This window comes from Gordionus sp. m RMFG-2023, chromosome 5, assembly GCF_954871325.1.
Source record: "Gordionus sp. m RMFG-2023 chromosome 5, tfGorSpeb1-WG-v2, whole genome shotgun sequence".
In the NCBI taxonomy this organism is placed as follows: domain Eukaryota; kingdom Metazoa; phylum Nematomorpha; class Gordioida; order Chordodea; family Parachordodidae; genus Gordionus; species Gordionus sp. m RMFG-2023.
Window position 1 is genome coordinate 14,992,677 of NC_088779.1, and position 21,966 is coordinate 15,014,642.

General features: G+C 26.7%; 1 protein-coding gene across 4 annotated transcripts in view; it reads left to right on the top strand.

Annotated features, from left to right (window-relative positions):
• LOC135930565 (uncharacterized) overlaps positions 1 to 21,966 on the top strand; it is a 67,062-nt gene that overhangs the window by 7,412 nt on the left and 37,684 nt on the right. For all 4 annotated transcript variants that reach the window (XM_065467387.1, XM_065467386.1, XM_065467388.1 and 1 more), the window contains exons 4-10: positions 1,369 to 1,440; positions 1,543 to 1,609; positions 1,872 to 2,104; positions 9,078 to 9,146; positions 9,227 to 9,248; positions 15,987 to 16,166; positions 16,261 to 16,403. In XM_065467387.1, coding sequence (XP_065323459.1) covers positions 1,369 to 1,440; positions 1,543 to 1,609; positions 1,872 to 2,104; positions 9,078 to 9,146; positions 9,227 to 9,248; positions 15,987 to 16,166; positions 16,261 to 16,403 — 786 coding nt within the window. The remainder of the gene's footprint in view (positions 1 to 1,368; positions 1,441 to 1,542; positions 1,610 to 1,871; positions 2,105 to 9,077; positions 9,147 to 9,226; positions 9,249 to 15,986; positions 16,167 to 16,260; positions 16,404 to 21,966) is intronic.

The following is a 21,966-nucleotide window of genomic DNA, read 5'->3' on the forward strand; positions in this document are numbered from 1 at the left end:
CCTTCAATATTCGATGTCCATCATTATAATTATTATTCTAAATTATTATTCTAAATTATTAAATTTATATATACATAATCATGATTTATCAATAAAATATTATTACAAAATTTTGTCAAATTTAGTATACTTAATATCTTAATTAAGGATGGATATTTTAATTATTACTATAGCAAATAATCTTTCCGATAATAAGAAATATATGGGTTATTTTACTGGAGTATTTTTTCCCAGTACCAATTTAAACTTCAATCTTGTTTAAGCATTTTTTTATGTAAGGGTATATGAGTAATCTTTAAATAATGAATTAGGGCCTAAATAAATTTAGCTTATTAATATATTATATTAAATTTTTATAATATATTTTTTTAAAAGACTAATTTATCTATACATTATCAATATGAGTATATCCATTACAATCCAAATAAAAATATACCTATATTATTAGGTCTTAAGTAAATTCTGTAAATATGAAAAATCTGGGGTTTTTTTTTCTGGGGGTTTTTTCCGACGGTTTTTTTCCCGGGATTCCCTTTTTTGCATTTTTTTATAAACTATTATTTTTATAAAATAATTTTCGAAAAAACTGATTGATTAATAATTACATTTAAAAGTGTAATGATTATTTTTTTTGCTTTTTAAAAAAGAATAAAAAGAAAAGAAAAAAATCATTGAAAATTAATTATAGGGTATCCCATAGCGACGATACTCCTAAATTTAATAAAAATGTTTGATACATCTTAAGAAAAACTCAAATTTTGAAGTGAACATAAGACATTATTTATTAATTTTGATATTTTATTTATATAGAAAATATATATCAAAATGATTATAAGATATTATCGTTAGCTTTTAGTTTTAATAATAAAATATTCTCAAAATTTTATCAATGAAATAAGCTGTTTTAAACACATTTTAGCCACACTTGTTCTATACTTTATATTAAAATTTTTATAAGGAAATTCTTCAAATATAATAAAATCTTACAATTATTTTAAAAAAATTTAAGTTCGATGGGTGTCAAATTTGTATCTTTATCCACATCATCTAAGGGATGTTGAAAATAAAACATTTAATCTTTAGATTTTTTTCTGGGATTTTTTAGTCATCATTTGTAATATAAAATTTGCCTTGTTTTAATTTAAAAAGGGGAACTCCAAGAGAATTTCTATAAATTCAATACAAAATATAGGATTTAATTTTTACCGCAAATAATATTATATATATATATAGCTAGAGCATATGTCTAGATATTTAAGAATTCTGTTAGACATAATAAGAATTTTTTTTATTCATTTGTTAAAAAGAAAATTTTTAATGTTTTAATGATGAATGTTTTATTATTACTATTTAATTATCTTTTAAAAGGAAGTTCATGTTAAAACCGATAAAGAGCTCCAAAAATTGGACATTATTGCAAAATTACGTGATGAAACATTTGTAATTTATTATTTCATTATAATACATTAATAAAAAGGTTTTATAAGTTAACTATCAATGGTTAATTAACTTTTTAATATATTATTCAATTTTATTAATTAGAATTTAGACGAAGAAAAAGAAAAAAAGAATGTCATTTTGAACCAATTAACCAGAGAAAGTTATGAGAGTATGTAATTTTTTTATAAAATAAAGAGTATTTTTTTACATATATATTTTGAGGCGCCATACCTCGATATTTAATTTTAGCCTTTATTTTAAAGATGTGTTTTCGTCCTTTATTGTTATATTGTTTGCTTAACTTGTTATTGCGAACCACTAATATTTCCTTATTTAGATTTATTGTTCTTATTCTTGTCACTTAATGAAAGATTTCAATGAATTGATACTTGACCTACATTATCAATACTACTATTAATTAAAAAACATAGATATGGGCAATGACTTACCCTCTGATTTTATATCCAAAAAGCACCAGAAGCAAAAATTAAATGAAGATAAAAAAAAGCCCAAAAATGTTTTGAGAATTCAAAAATACTATGGCGATTTATATGAGCATCATGAAAACGGGGGTGGAGACTCCTTTAACCCAATCTCCAATAAAATGTCAAGTGCTATTCCTGAATTGGCTAAGGATCTGGGCAAAAACGAATTTTATTGCCAGGTAATTAATTGTGTATAGTCATAATATTGAGGGGTATAAATCGTAACTATATTTATTATTTACTAATGTAAGGGCCAGGAATTTAAGAAACGTTTCTTGAACCTTCCTTCAAATTATTCAATTACATTTGTAAGAATAGCTTCAATATACGTTAGAAGACTAGAAATAATTATTCATATTTATTTTCAGTCATTTAAAGCGAGATAATATTATCATATTTAAAATCTTAACTAAACAGACTTTGAAAGTAAATCTCTAAAGGTATATCGATGTTTTTAAAATAAAAAATATAGAAGTAGATTTTGGAACATTGAATGTTTAGTTATAAATTTTATTATAGTTTCAGAAAATTTGCAATTTTTATTAAATTTTATAGTAACGACGTTAGGTAAATATTGCTTCCCTTGTCATTTTTTTTAAAAATATTCTTAAATAGAATAAAATTTATATTTATATTTCATTAAAAATGATTACAACTTTTTTTTTACCATTCGGAAAACAAATTGTTTTAAAAAATTCATAAAAGAAAAAACAGATAAAATTTTTTACCTCAAAATAACCAAATATAAAATTGCTTCTTTTTTAATAAATAAAAAGATTATGTTTAAAAAAAAATGCATTGGGGAAGCAAATAAAAAAAATGCATATTTTATTATAAATTTTTTTTAAGAAATCTCCATTCATTTTTAAACAGCAATAATGAATTTAAGACAGTTTAAAAAAAATCTCAACATTTTTGAGTTTTTTAAAAAAAATTGTGATATCTTTTTTCTAAAAAAATCTTGAAGGATTTTTGCTCAAAAATTTTGAAGATTTTTTTCAAACTCTGATTTAAATAAATTGTGTTGTTCAATATTTATTAAAAATATCGATCAAAATATTGTTTTTTCCGTTTAATGACGATTTCCAGGTTGGCTAGTTTTCCCTCTGATTTTTCTTTTCTATTTATGACGGTCCTGAGCATCAATATTCGCATGATTCATTTTCTTATATCCGCCGTTATCACCTTTATCCACGTCATCTTGGGTCTTCCTCTAGGTCTTGATCCTCATCTATTTACCAAGTCGTCCTTTATCTTACGTTCCACATACCCAAACCATCTTATTCTATTTTTTTATATTATCACTTACCCTACACATCCATCTAATCTTCTCTCTCTTCTTTCAAATTTGGCTTCGTGGGCCGCTTTCATTGCCCATGTTTCGCTACCATAAACTAAACTCATCTCACATCTTACATAAACTTTCCCCTTTAACTGCAGAGAGACTATTATTTGGAATAGACCACATCTCTGAATTTTTTACATGCTTGTCTGACCCTTGAAACAACAGCAGAATCTACACCATCATCTGCGTTTAGCATATCACCCAAACAAAACATTTTCACTTTTCCCTGAGTTAACTCATTGCCAATATCCAAACCACTATCTACGTTATCAGTATTATGCACCCCTTTTATTTACCTTCTACAACTAAAGGTCATTCTTGCTAACATCAGACTTCCCCTTTTCCCGCTACATATTTTATACAACCTTTCTGGCACCTGGTGCATTGGATTGAATTTCTAGCAACTCCTCCACATACACCACAACGCCAGTTGCTGGATTCCTTCGCCTTCAGATTTTCCCCACCAATCAACACCTTTGTCTTTACTGCTTTCATTTTCAGACCCTTTGTTTCTATAGTCATCTTTCATATACTAATTTCATTTTCCAATTCTTCCTCACTGTTTACCATTATACAAGGTCATCTTAATCTTAATATAATATCCCATGGACTTCACGCATATCTCGAGCTACCACATCCATTACTAATGGTCTAACACGGATCCCTGATGAAGTCCTACCTTCACTTCAAAGCTTTCATTATCTCCATCGTCCGTCCCTACCGCAGTTTGTGCTCCCAAATACATTGCCATCACTGCCATAACCAACCATTCTTTCACACCTGATTTTTTCAAGGCCCATCTAGTAACCTCGCATGGTACTCTATCGTCTCCAAATCAATAAATGCATAATACAGTTATTTTTCCTTTACAAGATACTTCTTCTGTATTTGTCTCACCACAAAAATTGCATCTGTCGTGCTTTCCCTGGTGTAAAACCAAACTGCATTACATTAAATTTCGTTTGTTCCCTTATCCGCTTCTCTAATACCCTTTCAAATACTTTCATTGCATGTTCCAAGATACCTTTCCCCTTGTATACTTCTATAATTATAATTCTTCACCAATCCTCGGGAATAGCTTCTTCTATGACAATTAGACTGGCTAAATTCATTAACCATTCAATTCCTAAGTCATTAGAACCTTTAAACATTTCTGATATCACTCTCGTTGAATTCGCTGCCTTCCCTTTTTTCATCTTTGCTCTCTTAATTCGTTCTTGCCGAATTTAATCGTTATTCAATCATTCTTTTCATCAAAAGTCCTTCCATGTAGATCTTCCATGTGAAATACCACTATCAATCACCATTTTTCCTTCCATATTTTTCAAACATTTAACAACTACCATATTCGGCTTCCATTTTGCCATCAGATTTGCCATCCGGACTACATATCCTATTACTTCCGCGCATTCCATTTCTTAAGCAAACTCCTGCCTTTGTTCTTCTTACGATTCCGCTATTAATTTCTTGGCATTCGCCACATTGTAAATATCGTATCACTATTTTCTTTACTATTATACCATTCTTTGAAACATTTCCGTGTCTCGCCCACTTCGCTACTTTCGGATTCCCAGCATGTCTCCTTATGTCTAGGCGGCCCTTTTGTCCATCCACATACCTCCTCAATTGTCTTCACCAAGACTTTCTTCATAACTTTCCACTTGCCATTTACCCCCGATACTTGTGCCATCTTTTTTTAAAATATTAATTTTATAGATCTAAAAAATGGGAAAGAATATCAAATTTAAAATTTCACTTCAACATTTATTAGAGTAATTTAATATTTTTAGATTTAGTTGTATCTAAATTATTGGAAATAAATATAATTTTAGGTTTAGAATAATTTGTCAAATTTAATTTATTTTTGACCGATTTGGGACAATAAAGTTTCCCTAAAATTTTCGAGGCCTGAATTATGAGCTTAAAATTCCCGGGAATTTTACATTGTCTATTAAATTTAAACTAAAGCTCCGATGTTAATATTGGTTGAATCAGCGCCAATAGTCACCTACTATGAATAAAGAAATAAAAACATTTATATAATTTAATTATAAATATATCAATTTTGGGATCAATTGGATATATATGAAATATATAATACTTATTATTAAACAATCTTAGTGTATAATGGGATAATCGGTATAGTATATATACATTCCACATGTCTTTTAAATTGAATAAAACTTTGCATGATGATTACATATGTTGTGAAGATCTATGCAATTTAATTTTTTAGTTCTAATTAGTTCCGGAGATATGATTGTCAAAGTTGGAATGATGGCGTCCTTTGGGAAAACCGATAAAAATAAAGATAACTAATGACAAAGTCCTATATTTGGTATCATTAGTTAGCCCTTGAATCCTTTTTTTAAAAAATAATCAATTTTTTTAAAAAATATCTCGGGTCTTTTTCATTTCCGGTAAAGGAAAAAATAGTTTAGTATATGCTAAGCTTAAATTTTTCTAAAAATTTGTATATATGTTTATTAAATCAATATAAATATATATCAAAAAAAATTAGGTTAGTTTAGCCATTATTTTTTTAGTTATTTAATTTTTAATTTTTTATCGATAAAAATAATTATAGAGCGATGTGTTAAAAATATAAATTATTTTTTTTAAAATAAAATAAATATATATCAAAAAATAAACATATAGTTTGCTCTTGAAGGAGGAGCGGCTTTTTATTCCAGCCTGTGTCAGTTAAAGAAACAAATATTTACCTTTTCTTCCAAGTTTACAAAGCACAGTTCCTCACATAATTTACTAATTTATATATAAAAAACTATAAATTTATTTAAATCTTTTATAAATTCGACTTACATGTTTTTTTATATTTAAGCTGTAGTGCGTTTTCTTAATATTGGCATTTAAATATCAATCCATATTTAATTAGAAATGGATACACAAAATTTGAATGTAGTTTTGATCTGCATCGGGCCTAATTTTTCAAGCCCTGCCCGAAATTTTTTAAAAAAGTTTTGCCGGCCCGGCCCGAATTTATTTAAACATAGAAATTAATCTTTATAATTACTCAAAATAAAAGACATTTGTTATATGTCGTTTAGTTTCAATAAATAAAACCAAATATTTTTAATTTACATAAAAAATTCAATATAAAATTGATAAATTTAGATATATTTAGAAAAATTCCCGTTCGGGCCGGGTACGGGCCGGGCCTAACTTTGCAGATCTCTAATATCTAGCCTTATAATTATTTCCCTTTAAATAATTTCTTTGGTTGTCATTGCATCTTAATGCCATTGTCTTCTATTGTTATCCTCGTATCTAACCAATTGTCTATCTGCTTCCATCTTTTTACTTTTCTGCCCACCCTGATGTTTTATCGATTATGATTTAACTTCTATATTTTCATTTAAAAATATATTTTCTATCTTAACAATTATATCCCCCTTTAACTCTGCCTCTTCTATTTCATATCCAATGCTAAAGACTCCGTTTATCATATTTTCTTTAAGAGAAATATTTTGCCTGAATTTTTATTAAAGATGATATTTTTACTTTTTCTATTACTTTACCATAATCAGGGAACTTACATTTTTTACTTAATACACACATGCGGCTTACCCAAATGCGGTGCATTTCGTTTTTATCTTGGGCAGCCGCAATGAATTCAATTAAACTTGATATAATTGACCTGTCTGGGTATAAAAGTCTAAATTTTTCAATAAGGATCGTTTCGTCAATAGGGAGTTTTAGAGTGAATACGCCTTTTTCAATATCAATATTTTCAAGACAATACAAAAAGTATACTTCTAATATAATAGCGTCAAGGAGATGATGGTATGTTCAAATTTAGGGCAAAAGATTCAAAGATGTCATGGAGAGTGGTTTACGATAGATGCAAAGAGATATGAGAGAAATAATTAATATCGTATTGTATTTAATATATTGTAGTTTTTTTTATATTTTCCCTAAATGCCAAAACTTTCTACCAATTAGATTTAATTAATTTATAAATGAGTACTAAACATTGTTAAAATTTTCAGAATAATGCTTTAAATCTTCTTTTAATCGTAAGGTTGTCCAACTTTTTTTTATCAATAATTTTTTCATTTATGCTGGCTACTATACTGGTTAAAGCCAGACACCAACAAAGCACAAAACATTGATATATTTTAGAATCAATAATTCCAATTGGAGTCAACTTTAACAGAGATGATATAAAGATCACGAGAACATATATTTTTTATAGGAGGGACCTGGCCGAAAACCAGGTAAAACGAAGTATGGGGCGAAGCCCAAAATTTTTTCCAACCCCCCTCTTATGGATATATTTTTGCTACGTCACTGCTCTTCATCCTTTATTTTTCAACCTAATGAAGATAAATTATTACCTCTGTCAATAACATTATAAGAATTATTAATCTCCAAACAGCAACACCGTGTAATTATACGCCTACACCACAGACGGTTTGAAAACCACAAAAAATGGAGATCAATGGCACTTTTACTTTTCCCTGGAATGAAAAACACCTGAGATTTATTTTTAAGAAAGGGATTCAAGGGCTATCTAATGATTGATATTTCTGAGTAATCTTTATTTTTATCCATTTTTCCGAATTAGTAAGGACACCATTTTAGCATAGACCTGCCATATCTCTGGAACTAACTGTGTTGGAAGTTAGAAAATTAAATTGCATAGGTCCACACACCATATATTATAATCATGAAAAGTGTCATTCGATTTAAAAAAGCTCATGAAATGGCTCTTTTTTATCGATTCTTGTCTAAGTTTTATAAAAAACTATATTCTTAAATTTTATAAAATAATTTTAAAATTTTAGTCAAAAATTAAAATAAAATGCCCATTATTTGAGATTTACGAAATATAAGCTATTTACTTATTTCAAGAGGTGGGACCACAAAAAATTATTCAAAGTGTTACAAGTTAAAGTAAGATGATAAAACAAGATCCAAAGAAATAAAAACTCAAACGTAAATTATCAAATAAATACAATAGACGATTAATAGCAGATACTTATAAAAAACCTACCCTATTTAATAACCAACTATTTTAATTGAACCAAGATAAAAGTCGACGATATTTCTCATATATGATTATGTTAATATTTATAATGAATTATTAAAGAAAAAAATACGCTGAAATTTTTTTATAATATAAAATAATATCTGATCTAAGAGCTGAAATTCTTATGAACAGTGTAATATTCAAACTTTTACAGTACCCACACAAAATGATAATATAAGGATGAAATTTTGGATAAAATTATAGGTTTATGTAAATATCGTATTTAGAGCAGTTTTAGTCATGATAAATATCGAATCAACAAAATATTAATCATTGTGGCGTTAAACACTTGATATTTAGCCTCTAGATTTTAGTATATATTATTTTAAGAACCAGCAGGTCTAGAGCCGGAAATTGCTATGATTAAAAATTTAAGCTGACCCAAGCTTAAAAAGTTACACACTTAAACGAGCTTGGAATTTAAAAAAGTTACACAGCGCCACGATGAATAATTTAAAATTCATTCACCTTTGTATATTTTCAATTTTCCTTAGAGTACAAAATGTTGCAATTTAAAATATTAAAATTTTAAAAGCTCAATCCGGATCTCGCCTCAAAAAAGGAGATTTTAAAAAAATAGGCCAAGCTAAAAATTAAAAAAACCAGAAATCAAAATTTAATCTTTTTAAAGCTGGGACAGCGTAAAAATGGGATTTTTTTAAAATCCGGACCTAAGAAATAAATAATATTAATATCTTTGATCCATATATTTATTTATACCATTTGCAATTTATTTGGTTTTTTATCCCTATAGTTATGCAATGTAAGGATGAATGGGACTCAAAGTTTCGAAGCACACACTAAAGGCTCTAAACATTTTAAAGTTAAATTATTTAAATCATTTTTTTTTAAAATCAAATATTGATGATTATTAATAATTAATAATTTAATATTTTTTTTTAGAAAATGAAGAAAACCAAAGAAAGTATATTTATGATTATTTTAAATATATAATTTTTTTTAGATTATTATGATGAATTATTTTTTTTAACTAAAAAGATCCCCCAGAACAAAATTAAAATTTTATTTAAATATAATATTTCGTAATCATTAGTATATTTCTTAAAAATTTGGCAGGAGTGGAGGGGAGGTTGGTATTCTAGAAAATTTTATATATTATCCAAAAATATGATATATATTAAATAAATTCTTTTAATTGCGAATGAATAAATTCTTTATTTATGTTATATTTAAAATTAAAGATAATTTATTTGGGCCGATTTTTAATAAGAAATGGGCAGTAAAATTAATCAAAATGGGCAGAAAAAAACATTTGGTTGGTATTTTAAATTTTTAATTGGTTAATAATTAATTTTTAAGATTTATAGTGAATTGGGCAGTATTTAAACTAAAAAGGCAGTTTTAAAATAATTAGATATTTAAAATTTTTAGCCTTAATTATTTATTTGGGAAGTTAAAATTTTTTTGAAGATTAACGTTGGAAGTTTGTTATTAAAACGTTCAGATTTATCTAATTACTATGTTTTTGTGGTAAATTCTTGAATATTCGATAAGCAAATAATTAAAAGATATTTGAATTCAAATAAATTTAATTAAGTGCTGAGAATATATGACAATAGCTATTATCAGGTTTAACTAGGTTGGCCAGTTTCTCCTTTGATTTTTCTTTTCCATTTTTGACGGTCCTGAGCTTCAATATCTGTAGGATTCATTTTTCTCATATCCGCCGCTATCATCTTAATTCACGGCATCTTGGGCCTTGCTCTAGGTTTTCATCCTCCTACTACTATCATCTTTTGTTTTACATTCCACATACCCAAACCATCTTAGTTTATTTCTTCGCATTACCACTCCAATCACTTCTATTCCCATTCTTGCTCGCAATTCCTTGCTAATTACTCCCTCTCAGAGATGTCCCACACATCTATCTAATCATCCTCATCTCTGTTCTTTCCAATTTGACTTTTTATGGGCTGCTTTCATTCGTTTAGCATATCACCTAAATAGCAAAACTTTTCCATTTTCCCAGGGTTAACCGTAAGAGCACGATATAGCAAAAAACAAAACAGCGAAAAATTGTGAATCTCGCTTATATCTCTTAGAAAATATTTAAAGTAAATTTGAAATTGACATTAATAGATGCTAAGGAAGTAAATACATCTATTTAAATTAAATTTAAAAAATCTGTAATGGGCTAAATATTATTTTGTCCTCAATTTTTCGCGTTTCATACCAAATTCATTATTGCTAGTCTTCCCTTTTCCCCGCTACATCTTTTATGCACCCATTTTTGGCATCGTGGGCTAAATTTCTAGCAACTCCTTTCCCACATATACCACAAGCCCGTGATTCCTCCATCATCAGATTATCCCCACCAATCATCACCTTTGTCTTTACTACATTCATTTTCAGGCTCTTTGCTTCCATAGCCATCTTTCATCCTAATTTTATCCCTCAATTCTTCCTCACTGTTCATTAATACAAGGTCATCTGCATATAACCATGGAAGTCCTTCACGCATCTTTCGAGCCACCACATACATTATAATAATGAACTCAGCACGGATCCCTGATGAAGTCCTACATTCACTTCAAAACTTTCACTTTCTCCATCATCCGTCCGTACTGCAGTTTGTGCTCCCACATACAGAGCCATTACTGCCATAACCAACATTCCTCCACACCTGATTTTCTAAGGCTCATCTAGTAAACCTCGCGCTTTGTCAAATGCCTTCTCCAAATTAACAAATGCATAATACAGTTTATTTTCCTTTGCAAGATACTTCTCCTTTATTTGTCTCACCACAAAAATCGCACCTGTCTTGCTTTTCCCCGTTGTAAAACCAAACTACATTTCATTAACTTTGCTTTGTTCCCTTATCCGCTTCTCTAACACCCTCTCAAATACTTTCATTGCATGTTCCAAGAGTTTAATATCTCTATAAGACCCCCAAAGAATCACCTTTCCCCTTATATTCTGGAATATTTTACTTCTTCGCCAATCCTCGCGAATAGCTCCTTCTGTGTCAATTTGATTTGCTAAATTTATTTCAACTCCTAAGTCATCAGAACCTTTATATCTTATAACTCTCGTTAAACCCGCTGCCTTCCCTTTTTTCATCTTTTCATTGCTATCTTAATTTCGTCCTTCCCAAATATACATTCTGGACCTTCTTTCCTTTCACAACTAACATTAATATTCCATTCATTCACTTCTTTCAAAAGCCCCTCCATGTAGATCTTCAAGGTGTTCTTAATACAACCTACTATCAATCACCATTTTTCCTTTCATATTTTTCAAACATTTAACACCTACTACATCCTGCCTCCTTTTTGCCATCGAATATTACGCTAAAATGTTAATAAAATTAAAACGGTATGTGGGTCCATGTCAAATCGATCAAAGAAGGCACTTTTTCGGCCGACTTCCTTTAAAATTGTTAAAAATTTCTGGAATTATTTAGATAGGTAAAAGAATGAGAAAGCCGTTTATTTTAGCTCGCTAGCACACCTGGTTCTCGAGATATAGGGGCTCAAAGGTACAAAAAAGAGCCACTTTGGAATCTGTATAATTTTTAAAATGCTTATATCTCAAAAACTCTTTATAGTAAAAAAAATTATAATGTATTATTTTGTAGGTAAAAAAATTCTCTAATGGGCTAACAAAGAATAATAAATATTGGCGCCATTGTAGGCTTTTGACATCCAGTTTACCTAAATTGCTTTACCTGTATTTTTAAGCAAAATAGTGAGTTTGTTTTCAAATTTTTTTTTTTGCTTTTTATTTAGACACCTTTTATAAATATATATACGATGTCAACAGAAATATACATTTTTACCAAAAATTGAAGAAAAAATATTATTCTTAAGGAAAATAAAAATATTAATACGTTTATAAGAATTGTGATAAAATTTCCCAGTTCTGCCCCCTCCCACTACACTATCCTTAAAATGTTTTATATTTTTTAGATCTATACTTTGCTACTATAGCGAGCGAATGACTTATTAGCTCAATAATATATAACAGCTGCAGTAAAAACGAATATTTTATTAGGCATATATTCGATTATATTTTACAAAATAAATTTAAAACGATCTCTCTTTCTGCGAAATAATTTTAACCTGTCCATTCAGATTAATTTTATCGTCTGTCTACCAATAACAATCTGGATTTAGAGAGTGCAAAAACATGTATTATAGGTGTATATCAATTAAAATTTTATTCTATATCACAGATGGACGTACCAAATATTAAAATGTTGCAACCTATTTAATCTACAGAGACATGCTTATTATCGCGAGAATCTAAGAAAGATTTTACCCTGGATGACCCAAAAAAATTTACCATTCAATTTAGATATGTTAATATGCTCTTCATGGCGACAAAAATTAGCAAACATTCCTTATACTTCAAATGACAATGTAGATATTGATTCTCCCCTTCATATAATTAATCAAGAGGCTATTGATAACATTAATATATCCCTACAATCAAATGGGGAATCTCTCATTAAAAGAAAACGCTTATGTGAATAGAATTATTCGAAGAAAAAAATATCTAGAGTAAAAAAAAGTTTTAACGACTAAAATTATACCATTATCTTCATCAAATGATGAAAAATTCGATGAAATTGTACATACCTTAAAAATTAAAAAAATTATATGAAAGATATTTATTATTGGAAATTTGTTACATTATTAGTGTCTAATGGGCATATGCTCACTCTGCTCCTCAGTTAATCAGTATATTTAAAAGAAAATCAAAATTTTTTAGTATAAAAAGTGAAAATATCTGGTTATTGATAAGTTAGCAGCAAAATTTTAACCATAATCCGTAATTTCATAAAGCGCCATCTATTTTTTATATCAATTTTTGGAGTCGATAGCGTCGCCAAGGTTTTGATATTGTATATGTATTTAGCAAAGATGTCTAAATAAAAAACAATAAAAAAATTCGAAAACAAACTCACTATTTTGCTTAAAAATACAAGTAAAGAAATTTAGGTAAACCGGATGTTAAAAGCCTATAATGGCGCCTATATTTATTATTGTTTGTTAGCCCATTAGAGAATTTTTTTACCTACAAAATGATATATTATAATTTTTTACTAAAAAATTTTACAGATTCCAAAGTGGCTCTTTTTTGTACCTTTGAGCCCCTATATCTCGAGAACCAGGTGTGCTAGCAAGCTAAAATAAACGACTTTCTCACTCTTTTACCTATCTAAATAATTCCAGAAATTTTTAACAATTTTAAAAAGGGTCGGCCAAATCGTGATCGATTTGACGTGGAATGGCCTATGTATAATTTATAAAACGTCGTTTCACTTTAGTATGTAAAATCTATATAGCAAGACAATTGGCCACCATGAAGCTCCTAGATTATAATATTTATCATGTGTTTCTCTAAATGTTGGCAATACTCAGGCGCATCCTCGTTTGGATGCGTCTGCTTCTATGCCATTGGGTAGGTCCAGGTTGAAGAAGTTTAATGTTAGAAGTTGGTTAATAAGTAGTTTCATTTCAATTCGTCAAAGTTTTTTATGCCATATAATAAATAATAAAATTTACTAAAAGATGTAAACAGGATTTTATTTAAAAACTGATCCGATTCGATGATTTAATTAAAAATTGCATGTTAATATTATTTTTTGATTTTAAACTTTGGATTTTATTTTAAAGGTGTAATTAAAATATCATTTATAGATAATAATATACCTTTTAAAACTGTCAATACAAAATGTTTTTAAGATTTTAAGTGATCTTGATTGTTCTGTAAAATCAATATGCTCCAATACTCTTAAATTTCATATGTGTAATACATTTGCAGAAAAAGAACAGTTGGTAAAGAAAATAATATCCAAAAATAAAAGTCAGATTCACTTTTCATCTGACATTTGGAAACAGGTTCCTTTTTAGGGTCAACAGAATTTTATTAATGATAATTTTAATGTAAATAACATAATTTTGGATGTTGCTCCAATAAATAGAGCACATTCGGGTAAAAATATATTTAAAGCCTTTGTTAAATTAATTTTAATTTGGAGAATAAAAATTTTACTTATAACTTTGGATAATGTAACTATAAAACCTTTATTTATATATTTTCTTTAAAATATTCATTATTAAAAATAGGGCAATTCGATGCTTTTCCCATTTAATTAATTTAATTTCACAAGAAATTTTAAATTTTTTAGATCCTTCTATTTTAAAACTGAAAAACATTATTAGATTGATTCGTAATTCTCCCAAAAAAGTAATTATTAAAAAATATACTCTCCCCTAAATTTTTTAAAACCAAAATTTGATTGTGAAATTAGGTGGAATAAATTAAAAATTTTAGTTAGGGAATAATATAATACTTTGTTAACATATAGGATAAATGGGAGGATCTTATAATAATTAAAGCTATCCTATTGCCTTAATATGAAACTAAAATATAGTTTGTGTGGAGAATTATCCTACTTATAATTTGGTTATACCTTATTATATTCTAATTCTTGAACACTTAAAAATGGAAAATCTGATTTCCATAAATCCTTTAACAATGGTTTTTAAGCAGCATATAATAAATTATTGGGCTATTATAATTTAACTGTTGATGATGCAATAACCACAATAGATCCCAGGCTTAAAGTAGATATGCTTATTATGATATTGATATATCCAAGTTAACGGACAAATTTAAAGAGAGTTATAACAGCTATACAGGTATTTAATTTACCCCCCCCCCAATTTAAATAAATATGATTTTATTTTATAAGCGGATAATTATAACTGTCAAACAAATAAGATTGAAATTCAATATAACGGTCTAGACATCGTTTTTAGACAAAATTATATTCAACTGTATAAATTTTTATCTGAGTGAGCAAGAGCAAAGAGTGATACTGACCCGTTAATGTCATGGTAGACAAATGCATATCGGATCCCCATACTCTCGAAAATGGCAAGAGATTACCTATTTATATAAGGAACATCAACTGCTTGTGAAAGGCTTTTCTCAGTTGGAACTAATTTGTTGTCAAAAATTCGCATGTTATATAAAGAAGAAAATATAAGAAAAACTCTTTGCCTTAAAAATTGACTTATAATTATAAATTAAATTAATAATATACATTTTAATTTTGTTTATAACTCGATTACATATTATCATCAGATTATTATAATAATTTTTTCTGCTTGAAATTGAATTTGTAATAAAAAAATTTGTCAATACAATTATTAGAATAATTCGGATTAATATAATAATTCAAATCGAAAACAAATAGTAGAAATTATTATTCATCCAATACTAATAGCAAAGAATCGAATACGAATAATGCACCATTCGATTAGAATTCGTTTTTGAATAGGCCTAATCTCAACTTTACTGCAAATAATATATAATCGTAAATTTAAATTAATCCTATAATTAAGATCATGTGATTCATCAATATTTTATTTAAATTATATAAAATCAAATTTAAACTATATCTTTATTTGAATCTCTTCCTTATAAAAATATTATAAAAAATAAACAAAAATGTGTACTTTTTTAATTATAAAAACGAGTGTGCCAGGGAAATATAGTTTATTAAATCATTAATATATTTTTAAAAATCGGATCTGGTTTTAAATGATATCGGATAAATGACTAATGTCAGTGCAGCCTGACAGCACTATTATTTTAGTTTATGATGCTTGTTTTAATTATATTTAAGATAATTTAGTCATGGCCGCACAACTACCATGCATCGATTTTCCGATTTATCCCGACAGAAAGGGTTCCTCTCTTGATAAGAAGTCCTCTGCTACTAAATGTTTACTCACATTGGAACCTAAAAAAGAGATGGAATTGAATATTGAAGCTAAATTGATCTTGATTGAAAAGCCTTTAATTGGTTATATTTTAATTATTTTTCCGAATAGTGGAAATCAATTTGTCATAATTTATTTTCAAATTATTTATTAATTATATTTATTGCTGGTATAAAGGGTTGCAGTTCGTTGTGGAATATTTTTACGAAGGGGATAAAACTAGTGAACCAAAGTATTTTTGTGAACTATGCGATAAAAAGTGTGATCTGAGGACACTCGAATTCCATGTAATCGGTTACAGCCATCGCTGGTCCTACATCGTAATTAAATTACCTTTTTTCACGTTATATATTGGTCAATATTGTGTACTAGAGGCCTGCATCAGACCTATTTATCGTCCCCCAACTCAATTTTTTTTTTCACCTAGTTCGGCTCGATGTTTCTTGAAGGAATTCGAACCTGATCCGAGAAAATTTGAAATTTTTTTGTCCGCCGAGTCCAGCCCGTAAATGTTATAAAGATGTCAGAGCTAGTCCAGCCTAAAAATATTAAATTCTAGTCCGCTCGCATTTGATATCCATGTGGAAATATGTTATAAATACTTTACATTTCCCTTCCTTCCCAGACTTAGAACCAAGTGACTGTAAATATGAATTAAATATATTTTTTAATTAGCTTTCATTTAATACTCTTATCGTTATTTCAAAGTAGGTTTTTATACCGCCCCCCCCCTCACCTGCATTCAGAAAATATTTTTATTAGTTTTCATTTGATGTACTTGTATATTTTTTGCAAATAAAAATTTAAATCTCTCCAAAAGACCCAATGGCCTGGATTGAGTGATGGGTAATTATTATAGCACTTAAAAACATTTTATTGGCTTCTGATAACTTCGTTTAAATATTTTCTAGAAAAATGTTCCCTCCCCCCAATCAACCTCTCCATGACATAAACCAGAAGACATATAGTATTCATTAATTTTAAAACAAAAAATCATGTTTATGACTTGAAAATAAAAAAAAAGTAAAAGTTTTTCAGCCATATATTAAATTTTCTGAGAAATTCAATTCTGAGAAAATTAAATAAACCTAAAAAATTCATGCTAAAAATATTAAAAATTTCTGAGCCATGTTATTATATTTTCTGAGAAAATTAAAATTTTCAAGCCAAATCATCTTTTAAGAATTCAGTAAAAATTGCTTTATATAGTTTTAATTCTGAGTAATTAAAGGATAAAAGGTAATATTGAAGGACTAACCTACATATTGTAATTAGGCATTACATATTGGCTCAAACTTCAGAAGTGCTTGCCAAAGTTCAGCAAACTTCCTGCTTAAGGCCGCTTCTTAATATTAGATTCAGTTTCCTATCAAGGATAAAAAAATTATTCCATAAAGATCAAAAGATTCAAAAATATGGGGAAAACCTTTATTTCACCTGGATGTCATTTATTTTTAAATCGCCAAGACAAAGACAGTCTAGTGAGTAATGTTATTTTTATTTAGCTTATAACTATGTTTTTGGTTAGTGAATGTCAAAACTGATTGATGAATTTATAAATATTAAGTACTCATCAGACAATAAATATTATAGCAAATCGAATATCAATTTCACCCTGAGTTCTTTGTGCAAGATTTATATAAAATAAGACTTTGAAGAAAAACATATGAGTATAGCACAAAAAATTTTTATAAACCAATTCTAAGTTCATTAATCATTATATAAATTTATTATGGTTAAAAGAAATTAAATATTTTCATAAAATATTTCTGATACCTATTTTGAAAAACGTATTATCAAATTTACATGATCATAGAAATAAATATCTTCAGAATTAGTCATTATTCGCAATTAGTGTTGCGTAATCGGCTAATTTTAGCCGACTAAAAACGGCTTAGCCGAGATCTTAGGTGGAAAAATCGGCTAAGTTTAATTAGGTATAGCCTAAAAATCGGCTAAGCCTAATTAGGCTAAGCCTAAAAATCGGCTAAACCTAATTAGGCTAAGCCTAAAAATCGGCTAAACCTAATTAGGCTAAGCCTAAAAATCGGCTCAACCTAATTAGGCTAAGCCTAAAAATCGGCTAAGCCTAAAAATTGGCTAAGCCTAAAAATGGGCTAAGCCTAAAAATTGGCTAAGCCTAAAAATGGGCTAAAATAAATTAGTCAAAATTCTGCATCGATGCTTAACATTAATTATTATTTATTTATTTTAGTAAAATAATTTATTTTATTTATATTTAATGTAAATATTTTATTATTATCAACAAATAAACATGATATGATTTAATATTTTTTATTTATATTATTATATTTTGAAATGAAAATAAATTTATTTATTTGATGTTTCTTTAATAAAAAAAATAATATGCTGCTATATTGTAAAAATGTAATATTCTTTATAATATAATTTATTAGTGATTTTCACAATCTTCTTTGTAAATACATCTTTTATTGAGGAATTATATTGTAAATTTTATTAGATAAATAAACAATCTTTTAGGTGAAATCTTTTATCATTTTTTTAAAATTATCTATTTATTATTAAATGAGGTGGATTTTATGAAACTTTTTTGATTTTATTTTATATGATCTTTTTAAGGATAGTATTTTAATGTGACAATTGTCATAATCGTTCTTTTATAAGTTTTTTGAATTTTTTTGACGAAAATTTGTTAAAATAAGTATTAATAACATGTAAATATAAATTTAGTAAAGATGTACCATAGAAAAGTGACAATTGTCATAATCGTTATTTTTAAAGTTTTTTGAATTGTTTTGACGAAAATATGTTAAAATAAGTATTAATAACATGTGTTAATATAAATTTAGTGAAGATGTACCAATGAAAAGTGACAATTGTCATAATGGTTAATTTTAAAGTTTTTTGAATTTTTTTGACGAAAATTTGTTAAAATAAGTATTAATAACATGTGTAAATATAAATTTAGTGAAGATGTACCAATGAAAAGTGACAATTGTCATAATGGTTAATTTTAAAGTTTTTTGAATTTTTTTGACGAAAATTTGTTAAAATAAGTATTAATAACATGTGTAAATATAAATTTAGTGAAGATGTACCAAGGAAAACTGACAATTGTCATAATCGCTATTTTTAAAGTTTTTTGAATTTTTTTGACGAAAATATGTTAAAATAAGTATTAATAATATGTGTAAATATAAATTTAGTGAAGATGTACCAATGAAAAGTGACATTTGTCATAATAGTTAATTTTAAAGTTTTTTGAATTTTTTTGAAGAAAATATGTTAAAATAAGTATTAATAACATGTGTAAATATAAATTTAGTGAAGATGTACCAATGAAAAGTGACATTTGTCATAATTGTTATTTTTAAAGTTTTTTGAATTTTTTTGAAGAAAATATGTTAAAATAAATATTAAAAACATGTTTAAATAAAAATTTAGTGAAGATGTACCATAGAAAAGTGACAATTGTCATAATCGTTATTTTTAGTTTTTTGAATTTTTTTGACGAAAATATGTTAAAATAAGTATTAATAACATGTGTAAATATAAATTTAGTGAAGATGTACCAATGAAAAGTGACAATTGTCATAATCGTTATTTTTAAAGTTTTTTGAATTTTACTAACAAAGATATTTTAAAATAAGTATTGATAACATGTTTAAATAAAAATTTAGTTAGATGTACTCTAGATAAGCGACAATTGTCATAATCGTTATTTTTAAAGTTTTTTGATTTTTTTTGACGAAAATAGTTAACTTGCATCGATATTGATTTTAAAATAGAAAAAAAAGTTTACCCAAATTTTAAACAAGATTGTCTGGTGAAAATTGGTAATAAAATAATAATTTCTAACTTAGGATTAGATATTATGATATAAATTTTGCATATTAATTTCTGACCCGATGAACAAATATAATAAAATGCCAATTTGCTCCTGTTTTTGGGGAAAATCTATTATTACCATATGTTTTTCTATGGCATATACTCAGGCAATTTTAATTTTACAATCTATATTTTTACCCATTTACATCAAAGAAATTTTAAAAATAACGACTATGACAATTGTCACTTTTTTATAGTACATCTTCACTAAATTTTTATTTAAACATGTTATTATTACTCATTTTAATATATTTTCGTCAACAAAAATCAAAAAACTTAAAAAATAATGATTATGACAATTGTCACTTATCTAGAGTACATCTTCACTAAATTTTTATTTAAACATGTTATATATACTTATTTTAAAATATTTTCGTCAAAAAAATTCAAAAAACTTTAAGAATAACGATTATGACAATTGTCACTTTTCATTGGTACATCTTCACTAAATTTATATTTACACATGTTATTAATACTTATTTTAACATATTTTCGTCAAAAAAATTTTAAAAATAACGATTATGACAATTGTCACTTTTCATTGTCTTCACTAAATTTATATTTACATATGTTATTAATACTTATTTTAACATATTTTCGTCAAAAAAAAACTTTAAAAATAACCATTATGACAATGTCAATTTTCTATGGTACATCTTCACTAAATTTTATTTAAACATGTTATCAATACTTATTTTAACATATTTTCTTCAAAAAAATTCAAAAAACTTATAAAATAACGATTACGACAATTGTCACTTTTCTATGGTACATCTTCACTAAATTTTTATTTAAACATGTTTTTAATACTTATTTTAACATATTTTCTTCAAAAAAATTCCAAAAACTCATAAAATAACGATTATGATAATTGTCACTTTTCTATGGTACATCTTCACTAAATTTTTATTTAAACATGTTATTAATACTTATTTTAACATATTGTCGTCAAAAAAATTCAAAAAACTTTAAAAATAACGATTATGACAATTGTCACATTAAAATATTATCCTTAAAAAGATCATATAAATTCTTCAAAAAAGTTTCATAAAATCCACCTCATTTAATAAAAAATAGATAATTTTAAAAAAATGATAAAAAAATTATAAAAGATTTCACCTAAAAGATTGTTTATTTATCTAATAAAATTTACAATATAATTCCTCAATAAATGATGTATTTATAAAGAAGATTGTGAAAATCACTAATAAATTATATTAAAAAGAATATTACAATTTTACAATATAGCAGCATATTATTTTTTTTATTAAAATAACATCAAATAAATAAATTTATTTTCATTTCAAAATATAATAATATAAATAAAAAATATTAAATCATATCATGTTTATTTGTTGATAATAATAAAATATTTACATTAAATATAAATAAAATAAATTATTTTACTAAAATAAATAAATAATAATTAATACTAAGCATCGATGCAGAATTTTGACTAATTTAATTTTAGCAGATTTATATAGGCTTAGCCGATTTTTAGGCTTAACCTAATTAGGCTTAGCCGATTTTTAGTTTTAGCCGATTTTTAGGCTTACCTAATTAGGCTTAGCCGATTTTTAGGCTTAGCTTAATTAAGCTTAGCCGATTTTTAGGCTTAACCTAATTAGGTTTAGCCGATTTTTAGGCTTAGCCTTATTAGGTTTAGGCGTAGTTTTTAGCCGATTACGCAACACTATTCGCAATTATTGAATATTGACCTCGCGATTTGTATTATACTCGCTTTAAAGGTTTTGCGATAAAAGTTTTGTTATAAAATCTAATCCCAATAAAGATTATGCTGAATTGACATATGTTTTATAAAAATATATGTCCGAGTCCATCTTATACCAAGATTAGAATTCATTCATATACAAGTTGGGTAATATAAATTCTCGTTTGTAATTAATATAATTTAAATATATTTTTTAAAATTGGCCGGTTGTAAATATTTTTTGGGGCCATTTTTTTAAGTTAATGCCTAGATTTTTAAATTCATACCATTTTACGGTTTGC